Genomic DNA, 27,208 nt, shown 5'->3' with positions numbered 1-27,208 from the left:
ACTTTATCTTTGTTTCTTACTTGTAACTTTCCAACCTAATACTGGCCAAGCCTGTAATCTTTCACAAAGTTTCCAGCCACAATTTAGATACTAACTTTAAAGCTTATCCTATCCGTTACCTTTTCACCAAAAATCGTACTCGGTCTTCAACCCCTATCCATAACCTTGAAACCCTAGACTAACTAGAGGTCTAACGCTAAGAACAGCCCATGATTTCTAGTACCACGTTGTTTATTGGCACCCAAATAACAGATGGCACCAGTACCCAAGTTATTTATGCTCCTTTTATCAACCACAGAAGAATGAAAGTCATGATTCACTCTGCTAGGATTTTAAAACTGTCATTTGCAGGCCATAAAAAGATCTCTGCTGCGTCTTCATTAATCTACAGATCTACCTGATTAGTGCTTAGGAATGCTTTCAGAACTCTGGCACCGCGTTCGTTACCTGAAGGAAGTTGGCCAGCAATTTGCTTTTGTTAGGATTCGGAATCTCGTCCTCCCATCTGCGCTTTGACCTATGAGTGACAGAGAAGAAAGAGGTCATGGGTCATGACAAAAACAGTATTAATTTTCAACGCTGACAGGCAAAAGGACAAGAGTAAGTTTTAGAAACAAGCCAACCTGAGAATGAGGCACAGTGAGGTCAGAGGAATAACTAACAGTGAGGTCAGGGGTCAGACTGGCAGGTGCATAGAGCAAAATCAGGTCAGGGATCGGGTGACCGGTGTAAGCAGCAAAGTAAGGTCAGGGGTCACAATGACAAGCGAGAGCAACAGAGTGCGGTCAGTGATCAGATTGACAAACAAATGCGTTTGAGTGAGATCAGACTGGCAGGAGATGGGAGCTGTAAGAAGCCATGGCTCAAGGTGGCAGCTTAGAGTTGCAGAGTGAGGTCAAGTGTTATGATGGCTACTAGGGCAGCAGAGTGAGGTTAGAGATCAGAATGACAGGTTCGAAAAGCTCAAGGGTCTGGGTGATAGTTAAGAGCAGCATACTAAAGTCAGAGGTCAGAATGACCAGCGAGAGCCTCTTAAGGAGGTCAGATTGACAAGAATCACCAGCGTGACGTCTTGGGCCAGATTGACAACCGCAGCTGTTGAGTGAGGTCGAGGCTAATGGGGTGACCGGTGTGAGCAGCAGAGTGAGGCCAGAGAATAAACTGATACCTGAGAATCAGAGTGGGGCCCGGCCACGCAAATTAGAGAAACAGGTGTCAATAAAGTGAGGTCTAGTCTCGGCCTGGCAGCAGAGCGGATTTCGACTCAGCCTTACAGATGAAAGAAGCAGAGCTCATACTTCAGAATTATAGATGAGAACAGAGTGATTTCTTGCTTCAAGAGCAGCTGAGTGATGTTAGAAGTTAGAATGACTGGTGAAAGTAGTCAAGCAAGCTCAGAATGACAGGTTAGAGTAGTTAAGTAAGCGCAAAGGTCAGAAGGTAGAGCACCCGAGTCATGTCCTAGTAGGTGAGATCAGCTGTCGAGGTCAGCAGCGTGATGTCAGCCTGACAGGCGGGGGCAGCTGAGTGAGGTTGGGGAAACAAACTGACAGATGAGAGTAGATGATGAAGGTTGAAATAATACTTGAGAACAACAGAGTGAGGTCATAATGACATGGGAAAGCAGCTGAGTGAGGCCAAGGCTCTGCCTGTCTGAAGGGTTCATAAACCTGCGTGATGACAAGGGTCAGAGTTGCGGCTGAAAGAATAGTGACGATGCCAGGTGTCTACCTGAGAATTTATATCTGAAAGAAACTTTTAGTTATAGATTCCTTACCTTAGACTTACCCCCAGGCGTCAGACAGGATCCGTAGAATATTTTTCTCAGCAGTACCCCTACGCGTCAGTAGATGTCATCGGTCAACTCTGCATTCGTCATCGGCCGACTCCGCGTTTGTCGTTGGCGTTGTGATTGACAGGATGATGTTGCAGTATCTACCTAGACGCCACCCCTGCTCGCTTACTTCAGTTTGTTTTTTTCCGCACCAGCCAGTGTAGATCCACAGAGAGCGGTGCCCTTAGTAATTTTCTGACTAACATCTTTTTGACTTTTGTCAATAACTTTTTCGAGTAGTTCGACTCCTAGTGCACATAGGGATGTCCCATCGTCGGACCAGCTTCAATCCTTGTGACTCCTGTCACAAGTTGATGTCGGTCACGGACCCGCACCTCGTGTGCCTCTGGTGTGCTGGCGTGCGACCATGATCCAAAGTTGTGCTCTCACCTTCGGTCCATGAACCCGAAATCTTTACGGTAGCAGTCCCGAAAGCTTCTGGAGGCCCAGGTAGTAAGCTCTGTGATGCTCGAGGTCCCGGTCGACCGGTCACGGAGTCACCACCATCATTCCTCCTCGAAATCTTCGTCATCTGGTAAGTCAAAGCACAAGAAGAAAGAGAAGAAACACCCTCGCTCTTCAGCCAGATCCTTGGTCCTCGCTGCCACCTTTCGCCCCGTTTAGTCTGCCATTTGCCCCTTTCATGGCTACAGAAGGGGTGCCCCTCCACTTTCCACCCAGGTCCACAGGCCGGCGCAAGCTACCCAGCCTCTGCGCAGCCGGGGACATGGGTCCCAGCGCCGTGGGTCTGGGGGCCAGCGGGCGGGCCAGTCCACCAGTGCCCCCTCTGCAGCAGCCTCCAAAACTTCCTAGTCTGACCTTTCAGGGCCACCAGTTCTCAGTGAGTGGCAAGAACATCACGTCAGATAGGTGGGTTTTGTGTATAGTCCGAAGGGGCTACTTCATCCCCTTCAAGTTCCTCTCTCCATGCCACCAACATTCAGACGCATGTTGGAGGATCACTTGGCACTTCGCTGTCAGGAAGTTACCACTTTCTTGCCCAAGGGAGCTAGTGTGTGAGTCTCTGTCCTAGAAGTAGGTCATGGTTGTTACTCCCACTACTTCCTGGTACCCAAGAAGGACAAAGGCCTGCGTCCTATCTTGGATCTCAAGGATGTCAACCGCTTCCTCCGGGAGGAGAAGTTCAAAATGTTGTCATTAGCTCAGCTCCTGTCTGCCCTCGGCCATGAAGACTGGACAGTAGAGTTGGACTTGCAGAACGCTTACTTCCACATTCCCGTTCTGCCAGCCCACAGGCGTTACCTACAGTTCACGGTAGGCCACGAGCATTTTCAGTTTACCCGGCTCCCCTTTGGCCTTACCAGCGCCCCGTGGGTGTTCACGAAAATGATGGCGGTAGTCACAGCTCTATCAATAACAAAAGGGGGAGAGAGAGACTAGATCAAGTAAGGATTCGTTCTCCCTGAACTTATACAAATAAACAAAAGGAATCCAATCCTTTGGGTGTTAGGTGTGTCCTCCACGAGTGGCGAGCACCCTCGTTTGTTTTATGTCCCATCACACACCAACAGGCCCCTTGGTGTCATGCTTCATCATCGGGGTCCTCGTACCCCTCTACGGGGTACGGCGTGCTGCAACCTGCGAATACGCGGGAGCACTGATAAAGACTATGTGTGGAGTGGATGAGGTATTTCAGGTATTGTAGTGGGGTTTTAGTGAGTGGAGTTTAAAAAGTACCTGGCTCGTGGGGTGACAAAAAAGGGCAGGGCGGAAACGCCAATTATACACTCTAACAATTAACTTAAAGACCGGAAAAGGTATAAATACCCGAGGCTCATACTCACGGCGGCATAATCACCGGAGCCACGAAGGGGTCGGTCGGGAGACATTACCTCGCCGTTTTTGTGAGTATATACAACACTGGGCAACGCTGTCTGCACAACGCTAATGTAAGTAAAATCAGTCCTCTGACCTAAGTGTTTCTATCCAGGTGCAAAGCAATAGAAGGGACCCTGACGTTTGGATACTTGGCTCATGGGGCATCTCTACCCCTTCAAAACAGTATGTTACATAGACACAGGGTCATGAAGTGTCTCTTTTTTTTTCCTTACAGGGGCACAAAACAACATGAGAAATATCTATGACTACAAATGGTGTTACTATTTATTTTAATAACGCTGTACGCTAAATCTAGAACGTGTGTGTTTTATGTTACGTGTAAGTGAGTCTCGTCTGTCCCATTTTTAATAATTTTTCACTATAGGCACGAATTACACCTATAGTATGTTCCTATACCGCAATTTTGGTCACCTGTAAACCACTGGTCACTTCAACCACGGTTGTTGAAAAGAAAAGCGGACCACCACAAAAGATTTTTTGTCTTCTTTTTCTTAACAGGTCGACTACTAAGCGGCGTTTTGTTAGGTACACTGTTTTACCTGCACTATATATCTCACTTTTTTAATTTAAAATAAGTTAGAGAAACGTGAGTAAGGTGGGGATTTGTGTACCCCGTCCTGAAGAAGGTGTTTTTACTGTCAATAAACAAAAAGTGGCCTGGTCAGAAACCTGTAAGTGTGCCGCAACTGGAACTAGTGCCCCAAAACCATTAGTAGCACTAGAAGTGATAACCCGGGTCTGTTAGGAAAAAATTCCCATCAGCCCACCCATGTGGTGGAATGTCGTCATGTGGGAGATGTCACCAATCCAAATCTCAAACAGTGCACCTAGTCATGGTGCAGAGATGGATTAACATGGTGTAAATACAGACCACTGGGCTTCACTGGTGATGCTAATGGGGTGCAGTGCAAAAAATTTGAAGTGAAAAACGTGAAAGTAAAATTGATTCCAAGGACCAAAATTATTTTTAATCAGTATGGCACTCGGGTCAAGATTAAAATTTGCCAAAATAGTTTGAAATAATAACTATATGTGGGCAAAGTGAGTGGAGGTCGACATGTTTCAGCTGTATTGACTGTTGGTCTTAGCTTTCTTCAGGACCATTTAGGAAACTGCGACTGCAAATCAAAAAATTAGTGAAGCACGCTAATGTACATTGGATAAGTCCTACCAGTTCCTCTGAGCCCAGATGAATACCGTAGGAAGTCCAAAATGTTATGTATCTCCTAAGGAAGAAGCATAAGCGTGAATCAAAAACCATGTAGTGCACAACAGATTTTAGGAAAACAAGCACAAGATGCTAAGCACACAAACAGGGCGATGGAGACAATCTCTCCCCGCTGATTATACTGCTATGTTTCAATCACTGTATAAAATCACATATATGGTAATGAATGTGGTAACTTACCCAGCATTATGTGGGAGTACGCCTCACCTCACCCGGAACCCACTCGGGAAAAAGGGAGGCCCCGCTCTAGTTAAGGAGGGAAATGGACAAGAAAGTACCTTTGAAAGATAGCAAAGGGACTAACAACAATATTAGCTACCATTTCCAAAACTATTCTTAACAGAACCTAGCTTTAAACAGAAAAAAGACTCAACCAAGTATAAGGAAAATGACTATAAGACTCTGCAAGAATAAATTAACCAAAAATGGAGGGCAGGGCCACTCCTTGGAGGACTCTTGCTAGCGATAAAATGACTAAGAAGAGGCACTGGCGCTATCAGTAACCAAATATTTGGGCAAAATGGCTGAAGACTTAAGGTACGCAGAACCAGTGGTTTTGGTCGTTAAATATAGCCCTATTTTGACCCTCCCTACGTTTATTCTTTGTACTTAGTGCAACTTCTGTTGCGGGTCTTTTTCAAATACATTATCTACTTCTAAGGGTATATCCCTTGATTATGCTCACCTAGCTCATACTTGTTTAAGAGACTCCCTTGCTAAGGAAATGGCTGACTTTGCAGGACTAGCGTTTGATGACGAGATGTTACAAACTATCTTGGATGACAACCCCTCCCTTCTAGACTCATTACCTGAGACTTCCAGTGTAGTAAAAGATGATTGGCTTACACTGTTAAATTTAAAAAAATCACATACACGCACCTCTATCCATGGAACTATTATGGCACAATATCTGAGAGGCAAGTGTGCCCCTACAGGCCTTATTGTCACGAACACACCACGTCTTTTTTTGACTGACAAAGCCTTTCTACGAGACTGGTCCCTCATTGCGTGGCGCTGCACGCGGGACTGGTTGATTTTAATAATCAGTACAGCTAAGAGAATAGCGGACGGAATTCTCATAGAAATCCAGGTTCTTGAAGGTCAGATTAAAGCTGCATGTAGTACACTGTTCAAGAAACGGTTAGAAGAAACAAACAAGACAAATAAAGACTACAAGGATAACATCTTGATGAGTAAGATGGACAAGTTCAAGAAAGATTTAGATCGTTTTTCTATGGAGAAAACTTATCCATACACTAGTGACAACTATGTAGCCCCTAGCTTCAACAGCAGAGGCAAACAGTATGGATCCAACTACTCATCTTCTGGTTCCGACACTTACTCTAGTGATTCAGAGGCACCCAGCACTTCTGGAGCTCCCCAGAGAGGGGCGGGGTCTCAACAACGACCATTCAAGAGGGGTGGTCGACAGAGAGGTGCTATGTATAATCAACACCCAGGCAATTACCAACATCCTGGTCCTTGGTGGCCACCAGGCCCATGGGGTTTCCAGCCACATCCGCCACCAATGAATCCATACACTCCTTTTCCCCAGTTTTTCCCTAACCAGCCTTTTTTAGGGCGTGGCCGGGGCCAGAACAGGGGAAGAAGAAAAGGACCACAAACTGTCCACTGGGAAGCCGAACAGACGTTCCCCAACACTCGGAGCAGGAGAGCAGCCCAAGAGAACAACAGCTCGGAGACGACAGGAGTCTAGTTGTAAATCTCAGCTCTCGTACTCTTACTCCAGTCGAGCAGTCAGTCTTGGAGAGAGGTCTGGGCTTTGTGCCAACTAATGCAGGTGACCCATTTCTTCTAAGAACGGAACTTGAGAAATTCTTCCGTAAAGTGCGCCTTCACTTTTTCTTTAAGAATAGAACTGATGACTCTCAATCAGGGGATGACACTATCAAGAACACAGGACTACGTCCTCCTTCCACTTTTACTCCTTTGAGTCACCAAGTTCCTTCCCTCGTCACTACCTTTGAACAAGCAGTCAGACACGATATTTCGCAGCTGCAAAATACCGAACGGAGTACGTTCCACAATTTTTCAAAACTTGAACAGCAGGCGGTGAAAAATCTCTCATTAGATCCGTCCATTATCATAAAACCGGCGGACAAAGGGGGAGCCACTGTTGATATGGACCTGGAACAGTACCGTCAGGAATGCCTTAGACAGCTGGACAATGATAAATTCTATCGTCGTCTCACTTCAGACCCCACCCAAAGTTTACTTACTGAAATCAAAACTTTGGTGGACGAAGGGAATATGGAGGGGTGGATCACACCTCAGGAAGCTAGATTCCTTGTAACAGAGAAACCCACCATTCCAGGTTTCTATTGTCTCCCCAAGATCCACAAGACCACGAGACCACCACCAGGCCGTCCCATCATTTCAGGGATTGGTTCCATTTTGGAACCCCTCTCCACTTTTGTAGATCATTTTCTCAGACCTCTAGTTCAGAAAATGCCCACGTATCTGGAGGACACAGCCGATGTCCTCAGGTTATTACCAACTATTGAGTACAACGTGGAAACTGACCTCATGGTCAGTTTTGATGTAGAATCACTCTACACCTGTATTCCACAACAGGATACGTTGGATACAGTCAGAGGGCTTCTGGCAATGGAAGATCTGGACAGCATAACCCCAGTTAACTTTATTCTATCTCTTGCAGAACTGGCAATGAAGTAAAACTATTTCAAATTTGAAGAACAGCTGTTTCTACAGATCTCTGGGACCTCCATGGGGAGTGTCTTTGCCCCGAGTCTGGCAAATCTTCATGTCCATCAAATGGAACAGACTCATATCCTCAACCATGGCAACCCATTTTCTAAACACCTGGTGCTATGGAAGAGGTATATAGATGATGTCCTGGTAGTGTGGCGAGGCTCTATCCCTGAAGTACAGGCTTTCCATACCTGGCTCAATGGTTGTAATCCTCATCTTAAGTTCACGCTTGAGTACAGTCATGTAAGACTCCCCTTCCTTGACCTATCTATCTTCCCCGAGGATGGAAGTCTCCGTAGTGAGTTGTTCACCAAACCAATGGCAAGAAACTCACTCTTGTCATTTAACAGTCATCACCCACGCTCCCTGAGGGAGAACCTTCCGGTGGGCCAGTTCCTCCGGGTTAGGAGGAATTGTTCATCCAGCGAGCTTTTTAACAAACATGCAACCACACTAGCCACTCACCTAGAGGAACGCTATTACCCCAAGCATCTTGTGAACAAAGCATGGAAACGTGCCTCGAACAACAACCGCGAGGCACTGATTGAAAAACGCCCTTCTAAACCACCAATGGAGCGCCTGACATTTGTTAGTACGTTCAGTACAATGTCTAACTCTGTCCAGAAAATGGTTCGCAAAAGCTGGACGATTTTGAACAGTACTGGGGCAAACCTTCAATTACCACTGTTTTCATTTAAAAGGGCACCTAGTCTTCGAGACACTCTTGTCCATACAAGACCTAGGACTACCAAGACTGACGGCTCAACAACCCTATGGAACCTTCCCCCAGTTTCTGGTCACTACCCCTGTGGGACATGTAGTGTCTGCCCTCAGACTGAGAAAACCACTATAGTCGACATAGGGACTGGGAGGACATGGTTGCTCAAGAAGCATACTAATTGTAACACCGACAACGCCATCTATATGATAACGTGTCCCTGTTCCCTTAGATATGTTGGCTATACCACCCGCAAGATTAAAATAAGAATAGGGGAGCACAAAAGCACCATTAGGTGTCGCAAACAGGCTACCAAACTAACAAACCACTTTCTGGAGCAAGGACACACTGCTGATGAAATGAAATGGGTCATTTTAGAACGGCCATTTATTCCGTCCCACATCAGTGATGTGGCCAAATTTTTGTTCAGGAAGGAGCAGAAATGGATTTTTCTTTTGAAAAGTCACATGCAAGGTCTGAATGATGACATACCGTGGACATCGCTGTAATCCAACTAGTCCTGAGTTTTTGTCATCTGTCTTCAACATTGACTCATCCTGTTATCATCTTTGAGGTCATTCAAGATACTACATCTCAGACCAAATTGAGTCATTTTTCGCCTGATATACTATTCTACACTTGTAATTGCTTATTTTTAGCATACACAGTCCAATTGTCACTACCTGTAGTCATGAGAAGTATATGCACTGTTGCTTCTACTTTGGCTCAATCTACACATAAATACTTACTTTTTTCCATATTGGTAATAGGGATTATAAATGAGTACATATGATCCCCCAGATCTTTCAGCGCATGCACTCAGAATTAACTATCTTTTCGTGCCTCTGATACAGCTGTCTGTTTTTTTGACAACACTAACGCTCCGTTTACTTTGTGGTGGTACACACCGGGAATGGGATCGCGATTGGACGTGTTTCAATACCGGCGCTTGCTTAGTACACTCTGGCGCATGCGCGGACTGATACACATGGCTCAGAGCCCGCGCATGCGCATTGCGGCCGATAAGCCGTGCGCATGCGCGTTACAGTTCACTGCTCACGCGTCGTACTACTGGGATGCCTAGCGCATGCGCACTATAGCGCGGGCATCCCTCTTACGAAGCAGACGCGATGGATAATAGAAACAGCTGCAGCCTGTTACCCAATCAACCAGGGTATAAATAGACATGCGCGCTGTGCGACGGTACCTCCGTTCCTTCTCGGACGCCGGCATCGAGGTACCGACGGACAGGTAGGGCACCACACCATCATTTGCTATCCCTAACAGGGCGAGTCATCTTAGCACTAGCAAGAGTCCCTTAAGGAGTGGTTCTGCGTACCTTAAGTCTTCAGCCATTTTGCCCAAATATTTGGTTACTGATAGCGCCAGTGCCTCTTCTTAGTCATTTTATCGCTAGCAAGAGTCCTCCAAGGAGTGGCCCTGCCCTCCATTTTTGGTTAATTTATTCTTGCAGAGTCTTATAGTCATTTTCCTTATACTTGGTTGAGTCTTTTTTCTGTTTAAAGCTAGGTTCTGTTAAGAATAGTTTTGGAAATGGTAGCTAATATTGTTGTTAGTCCCTTTGCTATCTTTCAAAGGTACTTTCTTGTCCATTTCCCTCCTTAACTAGAGTGGGGCCTCCCTTTTTCCCGAGTGGGTTCCGGGTGAGGTGAGGCGTACTCCCACATAATGCTGGGTAAGTTACCACATTCATTACCATATATGTGATTTTATACACTGATTGAAACATAGCAGTATAATCAGCGGGGAGAGATTGTCTCCATCGCCCTGTTTGTGTGCTTAGCATCTTGTGCTTGTTTTCCTAAAATCTGTTGTGCACTACATGGTTTTTGATTCACGCTTATGCTTCTTCCTTAGGAGATACATAAAATTTTGGACTTCCTACGGTATTCATCTGGGCTCAGAGGAACTGGTAGGACTTATCCAATGTACATTAGCGTGCTTCACTAATTTTTTGATTTGCAGTCGCAGTTTCCTAAATGGTCCTGAAGAAAGCTAAGACCAACAGTCAATACAGCTGAAACATGTCGACCTCCACTCACTTTGCCCACATATAGTTATTATTTCAAACTATTTTGGCAAATTTTAATCTTGACCCGAGTGCCATACTGATTAAAATTAATTTTGGTCCTTGGAATCAATTTTACTTTCACGTTTTTCACTTCAAATTTTTTGCACTGCACCCCATTAGCATCACCAGTGAAGCCCAGTGGTCTGTATTTACACCATGTTAATCCATCTCTGCACCATGACTAGGTGCACTGTTTGAGATTTGGATTGGTGACATCTCCCACATGACGACATTCCACCACATGGGTGGGCTGATGGGAATTTTTTCCTAACAGACCCGGGTTATCACTTCTAGTGCTACTAATGGTTTTGGGGCACTAGTTCCAGTTGCGGCACACTTACAGGTTTCTGACCAGGCCACTTTTTGTTTATTGACAGTCTCTCTTAGGGCATGAGTGGTTTTGGTCGTTAAATATAGCCCTATTTTGACCCTCCCTACGTTTATTCTTTAAAGGTGTTTTTACACCGAAACATGTCAACGCACACAGAAAGGAGGTGACGCACATTGTTTTGCGTAAAAAACCTCCCACACTTATTTTTAATAGCACCTGCCCGGGGGCCCATTAAAAACTTTTTTTGTCACCCCACGAGCCAGGTACTTTTTAAACTTCATTCACTAAAACCCCACTACACACTCACTTAAAAACACCTAAAATACCTCATCCACACCACACATAGTCTTTATAAGTGCTCCCGTGTATTCGCAGGCTGCAGCCCGTAGAGAGGTAGTCACAGCTCGTCTGCGCAGATCAGGGGTTCCAGTCTTCCCCTATCTCGACGTCTGGCTCTTAAAGGCAGGCTCACCCCAGCCTGTTGTCTCCCACCTCCAGACTACGGCCGACCTCCTGCACTCGCTGGGGTTCACTATCAACGTGCCAAAGTCACACCTGATTCCCTCTCAGAAGCTCCTTTTCATTGAAACAGTTCTGGAAACAGCGCGGTTTCGGGCTCATCCTCCCAAGCAGCGAGTCTGGGATATTCAGTGAGAATGACCTTAAGGCTCCTGGGCCTCATGGCCTCCTGCATCCTGCTGGTGGATCATGCCAGGTGGCATATGCGGGCTCTGCAGTGGGACTTGAAGTTACAAAGTGGTTACCTCTTTCCACATAGGAAAGACTATCCCTTTGCCCACCTTCTTCCTGCCCCCGCATCCTTCCAAGGAGGAGGAGAGACTCCACTGCCTGGATCCAAAGTGCGTTATCATTTTATTTGGATTGCACAAAACAATTCCGGGTGGACGATCAACCCTTTGTTGGCTATGTGGGTGTCAAAAAAGGTCGGGCCATGCAAAAACGGACCATCTCTCGATGGGTCGTCTTTGCTTTAAGAGCTGTTACTCCTTGCCGAAAAAAGAGCCTCCAGTATGACTGCACGCCCATTCCACCAGGGCGACTGCAGCCACTACTGCTTTGGACGTAGAGTCCCCCTCAGTGATATCTGCCAGGCAGCCACATTGGCATCTCTGCACACATTTACTAAACATCACTGCCTGGATAGTCAATTCCGGATAGACGGCTTCTTTGGCCGTTCAGTTCTCCTGGACTTTCTGGTGTGAACTTAGTTTGCAGACCCTCCTCCGGTGTTACGATTGCTGGGGTGTCTATTCTAAGCTAAGGAATCTGTAACTAATAGTCTCTTTCAGATGAACAAGTTACTTACCTTTGGTAACTATATATCTGTAAGAGACATATATTAGTTATAGATTCTTTACTGCCCCACCCATCCTCCCCGTTCTGCAAACTGACTTCCAGTGTAAGGGACTCCCTTTCAGGGCCCTAGTTTTGTGCACCAGTGGTCAGTGTCTTACGTGGCTCTGCGCTTCTGGCGTGGAATGTCATGTAAAATAACTGACGTCATCACGCAGGGTGCGTCGTCTAAGTAGATACAGCACCATCATCCTGGCGATCACAACGCCGACGACGAATGCGGAGCCGACCAACGCTACCTACTGACACGCAGGGGTACTGCTGAGAAAAAATTCATGGATCCAGTCTGACACCTGGGAGTAATTCTAAGGTAAGGAATCAACAACTAATGTATGTCTCTTACAGATATATCTTTACAGAAGGTAAGTAACTTTCTCTTCCAGTACAGGTCGAGGGGGCTACAATGGAAGTTATTAGAAGTGATTACATAGATCAAAGGAGCATGCAGGGAGTATACGGGTGGTGGAGACAGGTGGCAACTTTCCGGGGATGGGAGTCTGTCACTGACAGGTCTGCAATAGGTAGTGAATAAATGGACCAATCTCACCTCTTGAGGTAATTGTAGCAAGGAACAGCTGCAGCCAACAGAAAGATAACCCCAACAAGCAGCAGCACATACAGGATCTGTGGGTCCCATGCTGAAAAGAAACGAGATGTGAATTAGTGTGCAACATGAGAATACGCCTAGCTCCAGAATAGCCGTCACCAGCTACCTTTGGAGCTTTCCTTGCTCTTGTCCATCCTCAGTGCATTATAGTCAGGGCCACTGGAATTATGCGATTTTGCGGCCATGTCGCTTCCTGCATAATAATGGATTTGCCACAAAATCCACGATCTGCTGCCAGGAGCGGCACCTCCGTTATAGCGGAGTAGCATTGCTTCACAGAAAAATAAAATGATAATACACCCAGTTTATTACCATTTTATTTTTTTTCTGAACAAATGGCCAGCCTGAGGGCAGGGGCGGGGCCATTCTGGCAGAACATCACAGCTGCAGGGAGGACGAGTGGTAGGTGCCCTGTCAGGGCACATGTCGAATTGGCCAGCCGTCTTAAGACGGCCCAAAGGGTATGCGCACTTACATTTCTCCAACCCCGCTGTGTTGCACAGCCGGGTGGAGAAATGGCACAGGCTCCCTGTGCCTGAGTGAGCATCAAGTCAGCCCACTCAGGCTAATCGTGGCGCTGCTCTTACGCTGGTATTACCAGCATGAGAGCAGCACTATGGTTGGGAGTCTGTGTTGTGTGCCCAATGTCGGGAGAGGAGCATCAAGGCGGCCGCTGCAATGACAGGTAAGTGTTTTAATGTATTACTATTCCCCCACCCACCCCCCAGCATTCGTGTTGCCCCACCAGTTTGCCGTTAGAGCAGCTGTTGCTGCCTGCTGGATAATCTGCAGATTTCAGCAAAAAAGCATATGTTGCAGCAAGGTGGAAGGTCCTTTGCAAAGGTTGACTTGTCCCTTCACTGTTGCTTATTACAGTATCTGGATGTTAAAGTTGTGTTAATGAGGTGAAACCTTTGCCGTAAAGTGTTATTATGTGAAAAAATGCCAGGATGATACTAACACAAAATATACCATATTACACCGTATAGTTTGCATTTTCTTGCTGTATAATTTACTAAACAACTGCAGCATAATTTGGTCGTCACCTGCTGCATAATTCTACTAGCTCTGATTAAAGAGCGCTCTCAAACATTTGAAGCACCCTCTCAATACATAAAGCCCTCATTATTATAAGCATCCCAGGGGGACCTCCCAACATGGGCAGACTGGCCGTGCCGGGCATTGGGCTTTTCCCCGGGAGGCTGGAAGGGTGGGGGGCTGATTTTGTTACTATGGCTTGGTTTTGTGGCAGGGCAGCAGTTTTGAAAGCATCTGCTGCAGAGTTCCTTGTAAATCCAGTAGTTTTCAGGCAACGATAAAAGTGTTCATAGAAGTCCGTTGTTTAATGTACCGTGCTGCGGCAGGTCTGAAATAAACAGCCAGGGAGGCTTTGGGTTCCCAGTTTGGCCCTGCCTCTCAGCCATCAGAATCACACAAATCAGTTCTTTCAACAAAACCCTCTAGCATTCATGGAGACATTTCACCAGCACCAAATGAGGCCATCTCACTGACATACAACAGATTTGTGGACTCCCAAATGAGGAGACATGTGTGAGGTACATAAGGTAGTGTCTGACATGCACTATAACCAACAGGCCAGTGAATGACCCTTAAATGGTGGCCCTTTTGCCCATACTGCAGGAAGAACCGATCAGACATACCAGAGGGAGCTTTCTTACTAACAGCACAGGGAGACACTTTAAACAACGTCCCCTCCTCTCACCAAATCTCCTTTTACAATCCAAAAAAAGCTATTGCAATCCAGGATTAACAGTGATGAGCAAGGAACGTGCTTAGTGCACATCATACTTTTCAGTCTGAACCCTGAATAATGAAGATATAAAGGGGAGGGAAGGAAATCTTCAGCCAGCACTTTATAGATCTTGCTTTACCCATCATAGAGATCTCTGGGTTCCAGGTTAAGGAGATGTGAAGAAGGCTTTAGCACTTCTCAGTTGTCTAGTGCAAATTATCAGGATTGTGGTCCGCCGTGCACCAGTGTTTGTACACGGAGATGTGGTCTCATCCTTTTTAGGAAAAAGTCTGTTTTTTTTGTGCTTCTCTGTGCTCTGCTTTAGAGGTACATGTTTTCCCCCCAGTTCTGCTCTTCACCATCCCTGCTCATTAGCTTCAGTGCCTGTGATTGCTTTTGCATGAGTTTGTACGGTTTAGTGTGCTATCTTTCCTTGGCCTCTGAGGCAGGTCCTCCATTCTATTCATTTCTAAGTCTACTGTGCTTAGTGTCTTTTTTATGCTTTACCCTTTGAGCGGTTGAGTACCTTATTCGTAAACATTTACTGTGTTTGGAATTGTTGCCAGCATTACCCATACTGTTCTAGCATAACTACTGGTCTTTTGTTATTTCTACTTGTTTCTGTACACCTATGAGGTGGTTTCTTGTTCTGTGAGGTGCAGAGATTTGCATCCAAAGCGTTATGGGCAATAGTTGGACTTAGCCCTTTTTGTGAAGGGTCATCCCCAGTCGTTTTTCCTTTTCCCTCCTATTTTCTGAACTTGTTTTCGTCAGCTTCAGGACTCTGCACATTTTACCACCGCTAACCAATGCTAACGTATTTGTGCTCTCTCCTTTAAACATGGTGAAATTGGCTTACACTCATCTGGCACATTTAATTTACTTGTACGTCTCCAATAAAGTAGTACTACATGTACCCATGGCCTGTAAATTAAATGCTACTAATGAGTCTGCCGCAATGATTGTGCCACCCACTAAAGTAGACTTTTTAAACATGTCTCAGGCCTGCCATTGCACCCTGTTTGCGCAGTTTTGAACTGCCATTACAACTTGGCAAAAGAAACCATTTTGCCAGGCCTAAACCTTCCTTTTTAATTCATAGAAATTACCCCTAGAGTAGGCCACAAATAACCCACAGGGCTGGGTACATTGTATTTAAAAAGTTGGAATTGTACTTTTAAATTTTATATGCCCTGGTAGTGAAAAACTCATAAATGCGTTTTTCACGACTGTGAGGCCTACCTGTCTGATAGGATAACATTGCGTTGCCGTACTACATGTAATAAGTGCTGATTTTGATGGGGAGCAGATAGGAATAGCATATTTGGTGCCTGAGAAATTGTAGTTAAAAATCCTATTTAGTGGTAAACTAGGATTTAAAATTACAGTTTTGAAACTGCCACTTTTAGAAAGTTGTCATTTTCCTGCCCTAACTATTTGGTTCCTGCAGCCTGTTCCTGTATCACATGACTGGGTGTAGTTGGCAGTTGGACTTTGTTAATTCCTCCCAGACAGCCACATAGTAGAGGGAATAGGTGTGCCTGGTTTGGCCATCAACTGATAAGATGGGGGGCAGAGCTGGGCATAACCCCACTTGCAACTAAATAGACTGTGCCCTGCCTTCACACAAATGACTTGTCACCACTGCATTATTCATGCAGCCAGCTTGGAGCAAGGGCAGGGCAGACAGGAAATTTAAAGGAAATCAAAGGGAATTTTCTGAAACTTCCCCTACTTCAAAGTGGGCACCAGGTATAGATATTGGACCCTCAGACCCAACTCTTCAGTACACCTGTGGACCTGTGAATACTACAGAGAAAGGACTCATTTTTTTTAAATTTTTTTTTTGTAAAGACGTTTATTATTGTTCAAAAGTGCAGTACACATAGCAAAGCCTACAACCCCGCGGGCCGGCTGCAACAAGACGGTGGATCTTTGGGGTAGCGGTTCCTAGGGGAAGGTGCTCTGCGGCACCTTACCTGTCCACTGGCGTGACACACTTCCGGTAATTTGTGCAGTACATACTCGTCCAGCATACAATCATTTCTATAAGTGACGTCTCATTTTACATTTTTTCTAGAAATAAACCGTTAACTCTGCAAACAAAAAACAGTACATTTCGTATCGGTATGTCCCATAGTGTCTGTTGTGGCTGCATAGCGTCGTGCCCCTCCGGCATGCATGAAACCAGAAACCCTCTGACCTGTACAGTGTGCACTGAGAATGTGTCAGTGGAATAGTGAGGTCAGTGGTATGCATGCGCAGATAGCCGTGAACCTGTTAAAGGACATCCACGGTGAGCAGTAGGGCCTCACCGGTTGTCAGCCTAGTGTGTGGCGCTTGCAGCAGACTAGTGAATGAAGTGGCCCAGCTGTATTTCCGGCAGATGCTACCCGCGCCCGGGCTCGCTGCCTAATGCGTGGCTAATGACATCCTTCCATCGTGTCATGGAAGGGGTTATGGCCACAGCCGGAAAAAACAGGAGTCCGAAACCGTAAACACGGGAATATGTAATGGGTAAAGGATGGGGGGGGGGGGAGTGTACTCGTGGGATCGGTGTCGGGAGCGTGGTGCTGGGGGCAAATGTCAAGTCATCGTTTGCTAGAGAGCCCTCGTGTAGGTGGCTGGCTGCGTCCATGACCTGCACGCCTGAGGGCCGGTGTCACGCTCGGGGGGGGATGCGATGTGTAGTTCTGTCTACCGAGCTGTCACCCCTGCGGCGCCCGCCCATCCCAACAGTCACTATGCGAGCCCCCTGGCCCCGCCCTCCCCCTGCAGGGACCCTACAGAGGAAGGACTCATGTGCTGCTTTACTGACAGAAGGACTGCCAAACTGCTGCTCTGCTGCCCTGCTTTCTGAAATGGAAGACTTAGCCTTCATCCCTTCATCGCAGGCCAAAGTGACTCCTAGGACCAGCTGACTGACCCCCTGTTGTGAGCCACAGGGCCAAAACAGGTTCCAAAAGCTACTTGCAACTGCCCAGCTGACCTGCTGTCTGAACCTGCAATTGGACATGCTACTGGACCTGCCTGAACCTTGCTGGCCTCCTCTGGAGTGATTTCCTGATCCCCAAGAAGCACCACTCAGTTCCTGGACCCTTGGTCTGACATTAGTTGAGCTCTCTCCTCAAGCAAAGGAGAAATCCAGAGGTTTTGGGCACTTCACAAAAGGGACTGTTTGCGCCAAGATATTGCTGCTCTCACCACCTGCCAACGCAAAGCTCCAGTGAACCTGACTCTACGCACCACAGCAACCGATGACCAGCAACCTAAGGGCTGCACTTTGTATTACAGCTTCAACAGCTCATAGTGAGCAGCAGTGCGAAGCTCCAGCAACAACTGTCTGCGATGCCTGACAGGATAATTGTGCTATAGCGACGACCGTCCATGACAATCGGCCTGATCTTCACGCTACATTGACCAACCGCGTCGCTCTCCCAGCTCCTCGTGGCCCCTACACCGAAAATGGAACTCTTGTGCTGGACTTTGAAGGTAACACTTTCAGCCAGACTAACTTGGTCCCTGTATCCGGCCCACACTCCATTGTAATTGGCCTGAACTTGTGACTTTCAGCCTGTCTCGCACGACCACATAACTGCGAGTGGTGCTTTGTGCTTTTAGGTTCTTTACTTACCTGAAATCTTTAGAGGTGCATATCTCTGGTTCTACTGATTGGATTTTTGTTGTATTGTTGTCTACACATTTATTACATTTTACTATGCTGTGGGATCTTTCTTGTGTTGTGTTTTCACTTTATTACTGTTGAAAAAATGCTCCATAAATACTTTACACATCGCCTCTAAGTTAAGCCTGATGCCAAGCTACCAGACGGTTAGGCAGAGTTTAATTTGGGATTTGCAGTGACTTCACTCTGACAAAAATTGTGGCTGCTGCTTGATTAGAGTTTCACCCCCCCCCCCAACCAGTAACCCGATTTCTAACAGCAATGTTAAAAAATGTTTAGTCTAATCTGTTTTTTAAATCTAATGCTTGTAAACTGTAGAACTGATTAACGAGAAACTAGCGACATCAAATTTGAAGCTCAAGTAAAACAAATTCCCCAGAATACACTTAGTAAAACTGTAAGTGTATATTAATGGCGGAAAACATATGATTTTGTGAATTATAGAGATTATAAAATTGAAAGCAGAAATGGTTACCTATTCCAGACTTTGCATACACTATAGGGCCTTTGCGTTCTCCCTGAACATGTTTATGAGGAAGCAAAATAATATAATTTACAGACAAGCCCTCATTAATCAATGTAATTATCAATAATCAATATAAATTATACAGTTACACATATCTGAAGCAGATAACCACTATTTAGTTGCCTAGTTTGATATTTTGTTTTATATTACATCTACAGCGCCACCAGCTTTATTTTGCCTACCCAGTAAAGTATCCCTTTGTGGATCTTGCAGATTCTAGTAGAAAAGATAAGGGGATGCTACTTTTAAGATCTAAGAATGTTTGGTATCCTTCTTAAATTGTTGAAGCCTCACATCGTACCGTGTACTGAAGCTTCCTATGACCATGACCATTTTTCCTGTCAGTTGGCTATTTTACTTGCTGCTTAGTATTGTTGTGTGGTGGATTTTCTTCTCACGTCACTGCTCACCACCTCTGGAGTTTTACAGTGAGTACATACTCTTTCTTAAAAGCAACAACGTTCTAAAACCTACAGATTTCCTTGAGGGTTAAATTCCTTTCTCTTGTGGCCCTTATTAATCCATAACCACTATATGGGTTACTTGTGAGCTAACCATATGCCCTAAATATTAAGCTTTTGATCGTCATTAGGTTGATATTGGTTCAAATGTTGCAGAAAGACAATAATATAACTATATGACAGAGGAAAAGTAAATGTGCAATGAATGAACCATTTCATAGCCCATGTGTACTCTTGAACATTGTACTAAAGAAGGATTCAGTAATACTGTTTAGTGTTGCTTTTTGAAATAGCATAATTTCCAATTATGTCAACCGTCCGGTCAAAGGCATAGTTTACTTAATGACTTACTGGAGTTGGTTATATTGCTGTATTCGATTTTTTATTAATTTGTCCGCAAACCCTTTAAAACCTCTTCCATGCTAATGACAAGGTCAGCTCGTCATGCAGTGCACTGGAGCTGTGCTTATGACGAGCTGACCTTGTCATGAACAATGGGATTTTTAATCAATCAGCACCCAGCGGGAATTGCCTTAGCACCAATGTGGTTAAGTTGGTCAGGTTATGAAAATCAGATTTTGCCATACCTATTTTGTCAACTTTCCAGTGAAAGGTGTAGTCTACTTGGTTTATTCGATATAGTTGTACCGCCGTATTAGATTTGACAGAAGTGTGTTAGCAAACCCTTTCAGGCAACCAGGTTCTGACAATCAGATTCTATCAGTCCTAATTAATCACTATTCACCTGTCATACTGTGAAGTCCAGCATTCTTTGGACACATTGCTAACCAGTTCTATCTCCGAAAATGCAAAGCCAAGAGTTAAAATTGAGAAAAGGATTCCACCGCAATTGTTAATAAAGAAAGAACTTACTTCTGAATATCTACACATTAGGCATTGTGAAAGCAAAACTATAGATAAAACACCCTTTACATCTGATAAAATACTATAATTCAAGAGAAAAGATTGAAAGTACTCATGAGTGGGTAAAATTAGTTTTGCTTGCTTGGAAACTTCCATGCAGTAAGCTTTATATTTGTATCATGGTTGTTAGAAAAGATATCTATATTTGGGGTGATGGTGACAGCATAATGAGTGGGATGGAAAAAGTTGATAGAAAGGCGCTGTAGAAAGTCTTTGGAAATAGTCATTTGATAGTGCTGGCCAGGTTAGTCTTTAAGATTGGCGATTTTTTTGTCACCATGGAACAACCTCCCAACCCTCTAGGACAATTCTTCTGTTTATTTTTAGGATTTCCCATTGTAATGCATTTTTTATATTACCTTTTTGCCCTTCAATCATCGTTGCAGTCTTTACTTGAGGAGTTATCACTTCCTACATGCAGACAATTTTTACTTATCCAAGCATAAACACAAAAACGACAAATATTACCTCCATCCTCTACCTGTATTATAAAGAGGAAGAGGTCATCAGAGCGCTTTTTGTTCTGCTTCTGTTGTTTTGTTGTGCTTCTTTTTTTTTTTTTTAAGTTTCAAAAACCTTTATTTACCTACTAAACATCCCACACAGCATGTAGCCTACAACCCGGAGGCTGGCAGCAAATCATAGGCAGCAAGGCAGCATCATCTGGTCACATCATACACAGCCAATTAGCCGACACCCCGGAGGTCCGGCGGCAGTCAAATAATATGTAATGCAAGAATCTCCATTTTATCTTCAGCTCCGCTGTTCTGAACCTGTCTCGCCCTCCTTGCGCTTAAGTGTTTAGTATCCTGTCAATGATTGCTGTGCCTACCTCACTAAAATGCAGGCCTAAAACAGTTCCTTGTACACAAGAATACAAGTTCTAACCCCAACAACCCCCCCACCTTTAACTCACCAGTTACTCGCCTTCTCGTCCCATCATCATGGAAGTAGACTAACTTACCGCTCTACCTATCTCATCCCAGGGGGCAACCTGCACCCACTCTGTGTTCTGACCTTTTAAAACAATCAAGTCAACACAACTCAGCTCTCCCTTCAGTTCCACGTCCCTGCATAAACAATTGGTCAGATCAAGGCTCCCGACCCCCACCCTCCCTACATACAGAGGTCCACTACTTCCAGGTTCCTATCTGCCCACTATACCTCTTTAGTGCAGTTAATTGCCCCTTTAAGTCCGCCTAGTCTCCTCCTCCATCAGTCCCTGTCCGTTATTTGCCTCACCCTGTGTCGTCCCCTCCCGGTCCCCAGTGTGCAATTCCTGTCTATCTTTCGCCTCACCCTGTGGTGTCTCCTCACTATCCCCAGTGTGCAAATATGTCCGATACAGACTCCAAAAATTCTTGGGCCGGCTCTTAGGTGGAAGCAATTCACTGTAAGTTTCCGACTGCGTGCAGCAATACAGCATATCTCTTGCCCACCTCCTCTTAGTTGGCAACGGACCCCTCATCCAACATACACCGACCACCCGCCTAGCTATTAACAAGCCTATATCTGCCAGACGTCTCAGTGCAACTGAAAGATGCTTGGAGTAACCCAGCAGTGCCAGTGCAGGGTTAGCCGGCATCTCTATCTCTAAGATCACACTCGTTTCCAAAAACACTTCTTTCCAAAATTTATTAACACCAGGACAGCTCCACGCCATATACATGAAATCTGCCTCCTGCGCATGGCAACGTTCACATTCAGCAGATCCTGGAAGCCCAAATCTATGCAGTCTCTCTGGCATGTAATAGACACGCTGCAAATATTTGAAATGGATCAGCCTATGTCTTCCATTAAGAGACAGCTTCCTCGTATTTGTACAACAGTATTTCCACATTTTGTCATCTATCTGCATTTGTAAATCGCGCTGCCACGCTATCCTAGCCTTTGAGTGTTGCTGTTCCTTTTGTTGAACTCCTATCTTAATTAAGTTTGTGACCAACTTGTGAGGGGCTGCCGTTTTAATCACGTAAGTGAGTTCTGGGATCTCCGGCGGTTCTGCGCCCAATAGTTCTAATAGCGCACTGCGCACCCTGTGAAACTGAAAGCGTAATAATAGCGTGGCCTCAACATCCGAGGAGAGGATCTGCTCCCAGGTTTTTACTACCCCGTCTAGAAATAGGTCCTCCATCTTTGCGATGCCCAGTTTATTCAGTGCACATGTGACTCCTTTCTCTTTCAGTGGGGCAAGCCACACCGCCCATTCTATCGGCATAAGTGGGGAGTATAGCAGCACACAGTCCTTTTCCTGTAGGAGCGCATGCCACGCGTGATTCGTGGTCTTAATCGAGTCCAGTTTACCAACCCTGCGATCAGCCGGGTAAAACACAGTGGCTGGTAAGGGGGTAGGGTCTGCAAACAGACGCTCAAGGATCACGTGGGGAATATCAGAATTTCCGTGTATCCACGTATGTAGGTGAGCTGCCTGGGCGACTCTGTAATATCTTTCCATGTCCGGTGCACCCAGCCCTCCCATCTCATAAGGAAGCATTAAAACTTTCCACTGGACTCTGGGCTGTTTACCGCCCCAGGCGAGTTTAACTAGAACTTGAGTCAGGCTTTTGAAAAAGGCCTTGGATAGGACTACTGGGATATTGTTAAACAGGAACAGGAACCTAGGTAATACTACCATCTTCATAATGGCAATCCTTCCCATTAAGGACAAGGGTAGCTTGCACCATGCTTCCACATCCTCGACCAACTTCGTAAATGCAACCCCGTAATTTTCCCGTACTAAAACGTCCGGGTCCGTATGGAGCTGGATCCCTAAGTACCTGACCGGTTCCGTTGTCCATTGTAACGGGTATTCCATATCAAATTGTAACGTCTCGGGTGTTAATAGGAACGCAAGAGTGATCCTATACTCATAGTAGCTTTGTCAGTAATACAAGGGTACAATGATAGTAAAACTAACGAACCAGATCACAAGATGTGAAGAACCAGTAAACGTAAGTCACCCCTGGTTGAGGATTCCCATCAAAGGTCTTGTATGAATCAATATTATCATTTGGTAATCCTTATCGGGTATTGTGTCTCTTGATCATTGAGACCAGCATACCCAGATAGCCAGTTCGGGGTAGCGACCCACAATCACTCGGTACTACCACATGATGTTGATGTGATGTGATGGGAAGTGCAGTGCAAATAAAGATAAGCCACCAGGACCCTGGGGGTATCCAGGTAATTTTCCGCCACTTATGGGTCCTTTTTCCGGTTTCCAAAACTTTAACAGTCAGCCTTTTTTGGCGCGTGGCCCCAGACGGTCACGGGACAGTGATCTTTTTCATTCTAGTAACAAGAATCGGTCAGGATATTGACATTTGTCTTCAGGTTTCTTACGCCTTACTGTCCTGCCTACTGTTTAGCTATAATGGCTGAACGCCATGGTTTGGCTTATGATGACTCTATGTATCACTCTATCTTAGATAATATGCCGAGCATTTTAGAAACACTTCCCACACCTACAGTTAATGCAACGGATGACTGGACTAAAGTCCTAGCATTGAAAAAATCGCATTCTCGGACTCAGACTCATGGGATTATCATGGCAGAATACATGAGAGCGAGTTGCGCACCTCCCGGGCTTATAGTAACCAATGCTCCACGACTTTTTCTGAGCGATAAACCATTCCTGAAGGATTGGTCAATGATTGCTTGGCGCTGCACCCGTGACTGGCTAATTCTGATTATCAGTACAGCCAAACGGGTAGCAGACGCGATTTTAGTAGAAATACAGGTTCTGGAGGGCAAAATTAAGGCAACCATCAGTGCTAATTTTAAAAAAAACAAAGATGAATCAGACAAAACCAATAAAGAATTTGCTGATTCCATACTCCAGACTAAACTAGAGAAGTTCAAGAAAGATCTGGCCAATAGAGTGTGTTTTTTCATCGTTAATAGGAACGCAACTGATTTGGTCCAGTTCACCTTTAGTCCTGAAAGAGCCCCAAATCTTACTACTTCTCTTAGCACTGAGGAGAGGTTCGTTTCCGGGTCACGAACATATAACAATGTGTCATCTGCGTATGTAGAGATACCAATCTGGTATGTTGGAAAGTTGATCCCTTCGAACCTATGTGTAGTGTTGATGTCAGGAACACAGGAGACGTGGTAGCTGAATATGTCGTTTATTGCAGTATAGGCTGACACAGCGACACAAGAGAGCACCAGGTTTCAACTGGCGAAAATACCAACATTCTAAAACAGTCCTAGAACCCTCATGACAGAGAGTTCTATCTACAGGTGCCAGAGAGGCACAGCACAGAACATTACATTATCCTCTTTTCTATAAACAGAAGAGGAAGAATTCAGGGAAGAAAAGAAAGGAGAGAAAATTGAGAAAGAGGGAGCAAAGGAAGAAGAAGAAAAGAACAGGAAAAGAAAAGAAAGAAACAAAGACAGCAAAGGGAGTGAAGGAACAACTGGAACAAGCAGCTAGAGTTGAGTGAGGAGTGAAACAACTACCTAAATCTGGCAGGAACTCTTGGAACTCTTGAGCTCCTGCGAAGTGCAGGACTTCCACCATCTTCATTATTAACATCGTTAGAACACATGGCATCATGGCGAGAATCAGGTTCACAGACATTGACTTTCACAACTTTACTGACATTCCACCAGTGATTGTTGTTAACACGAACAGCATTGCCGCAAACCTTATCGACAACTAAGGACTCGGAAAATGTACTCCTTCCCTTGGTGACGTGAACAGGGCTCTTGATACGCACAATATCTCCAGCACAGATACTATGTGGTACAGTCCTATTCCTTTCATCAAAATAGGCTTTCTGTTTTGCTTGAACCTTCATAACATTGTCCCTTACAAACCCATCTATCCCGTCCATGACATTCAACTTAACCCATTTCGACATCCACCCTGGACAAATTTTTGTGGAGGGTTTTCTCCCTCTTAGAAGTTCGAAAGGAGACACACCAGTGGACGAATGAGCAGTAGTGCGATAAAACCACAACATGGAGCGAACAGCATTTTCAAGCACACACTTGCAGGCGATGGCCCATTGCACACAATTGTTCAACACACGATTCATTCTCTCCACAAGCCCATTGGCCTGAGGGTGATAAAGGGAACTCTTCTTATGTGAGACACCACCTTGTTCAAGAAAAGACTCAAACTCAGAACTCACAAACTGCACCCCATTATCCGTCATGACGACAGAAAGAAACCCTTCCCTAAGGAAAACATCTTTAAGAAAAGAAATAACGTTGGCTGAGGAAGGCTCACTGATAAAACGAATCTCTGGCCATTTAGAATAGTAGTCAATGGCAACAACGGCAAAACGCGAAGAAGAGGGTAAAAGATTGAAAGGACCAACTAAGTCAACACCAATCCTTTCCCATGCTCTCTCGGGAAGCATAAAAGGTTCCAAAGGGGGTATTCTGGGTTTGTAACTCTTGTCAGACGATCTACATATAACACAACCATCCACTAGAGCATCCACAGACACATCCATAAGTGGCCACCAAAACACATCTCGTAGTCTCCGTTTGGTGAATGTTTTTCCCAAGTGGCCTTCATGCGCCCCATCAACAAGACGTCTCCTTAAACTCTCGGGAGGAATGAGCCTGCCACCCCGCATAAGGATCCCATCTTCAACCGTGAGCTCATCAGCCACCTTAACAAAAGTCTGGAATTGTCCAGAGACATTTTTCTCTTTAGGCCAACCTTTTTTTAAGAAACTTAGGACCTGAACAAGTACCTCATCCTTCAACAACTCCCTTCTCCATTCTGCCTCATTGACAGCACACATCCCCTCAAGATCCAGAGCAGCAACAAAGCAATCTTCTTGATCGTCATCCCTTTCATCATCGGATTCATGACCAGAAATAGGAAATCGTGAAAAATAGTCCGCCCTGACACTCTTCGAACCTGGCAAATAGACCACATCAAAATTGTACTGGAGTAGCTTGGTTGACAACCTCGCAATACGCGGGGTATGCTCTTTGATCTTTTCGCCAGACAAAATAGAAACTAAGGGATTATGATCAGTGCGTATAACAAAGTGACTACCCCAGAGAAAAGAGTTGAATTTCCTCACCGCCCACCAACAGGCTAAAAGCTCTTTCTCTATCACAGAAAAATTCACTTCAGCACCACGCAACACCCTTGAAGCATACGCAATAGTGTTGTCAACCTGACCACTCTTCTGAGTGAGCACGGCTCCAGGACCAAAACCACTAGCATCTACAGTTACCACACACTCCTTATTTGGATCAAACGCTTTGAGAACACTGTCACTCACCAATTGAGACTTAATCCACATGAAGATTTCTTGACAGTTCTTATCCCAAACAAAAGGTACATTTTTTTTTAACATATTGGTAAGTGGGTGAACTTTTGACGCATAATCCTTGATAAACCTGGAATAGAACTCACTGAGCCCTATGAAGGACTTCAATCCTGCCTTATCGACTGGAGGAGATGCATCCACAATTGCTTTTACCAGACCTGGACGTGGCTCTACCCCATTGTGTGAAACAACATGGCCAAGAAATTCCATCTTTTCTCTAAGGAAAACACACTTTTCTCGCTTGAGAACAATGCCCTTGTTTTGCATTATTTCCAAAACTTGATTCAATGAACCATTATGATCCTCAATATTTTGGCCAAAAATCAAGACATCATCCTGGAAAACAATTACTCCAGGGGTATCTTTAAACATTTGACTCATCAGCCTTTGGAAGACAGCTGCCGCCGACGCAAGGCCGAACGGCATTCTGCAATACTGAAAACTGCCAAATGGAGAGACAAATGCAGTCAAATGTTTAGAGGACTCACTCAACACAACCTGATGGTACGCGGAGGCTAGGTCTAACTTAGTGAACCATTTTGCGCCTCTGGTGAGGGATAGCAAATCTGTAATTTTTGGCAAAGGGTGTGAGTCAATCCAGATGTTTTTGTTTAAACTGCGCAAATCCACACAGACGCGCAAATCACCATTCCTTTTCCTGGCGACAACAAGAGGGGACAACCACAAGGATGACTCAATCGGTTCAATGATCCCCTTCTTGCATAGCTCAATAAGTTCGGTCTCAAGACTATCCCTTACACTAAAAGGAACGCT

The 27,208-nt window shown here is 45.2% G+C and overlaps 1 protein-coding gene across 1 annotated transcript in view; it reads right to left on the bottom strand.

The window, feature by feature from the left end:
- The window catches only part of LOC144824883 (cytokine receptor common subunit beta-like), a 214,533-nt gene that overhangs the window by 17,768 nt on the left and 169,557 nt on the right, over positions 1-27,208 (bottom strand). The window contains exons 10-11 of the mRNA XM_078683862.1: positions 12,718-12,808; positions 448-517 (exon numbers count right to left, since the gene is read on the bottom strand). Of these exons, the coding sequence (XP_078539988.1) occupies positions 448-517; positions 12,718-12,808 (161 nt within the window). The remainder of the gene's footprint in view (positions 1-447; positions 518-12,717; positions 12,809-27,208) is intronic.

Source organism: Lissotriton helveticus, chromosome 1_1, assembly GCF_964261635.1.
Source record: "Lissotriton helveticus chromosome 1_1, aLisHel1.1, whole genome shotgun sequence".
NCBI classification, from domain to species: Eukaryota; Metazoa; Chordata; class Amphibia; order Caudata; family Salamandridae; genus Lissotriton; species Lissotriton helveticus.
The sequence above is the reverse complement of the archived record's forward strand: the minus strand, read 5'-3'. Positions and strand labels throughout refer to the sequence as shown.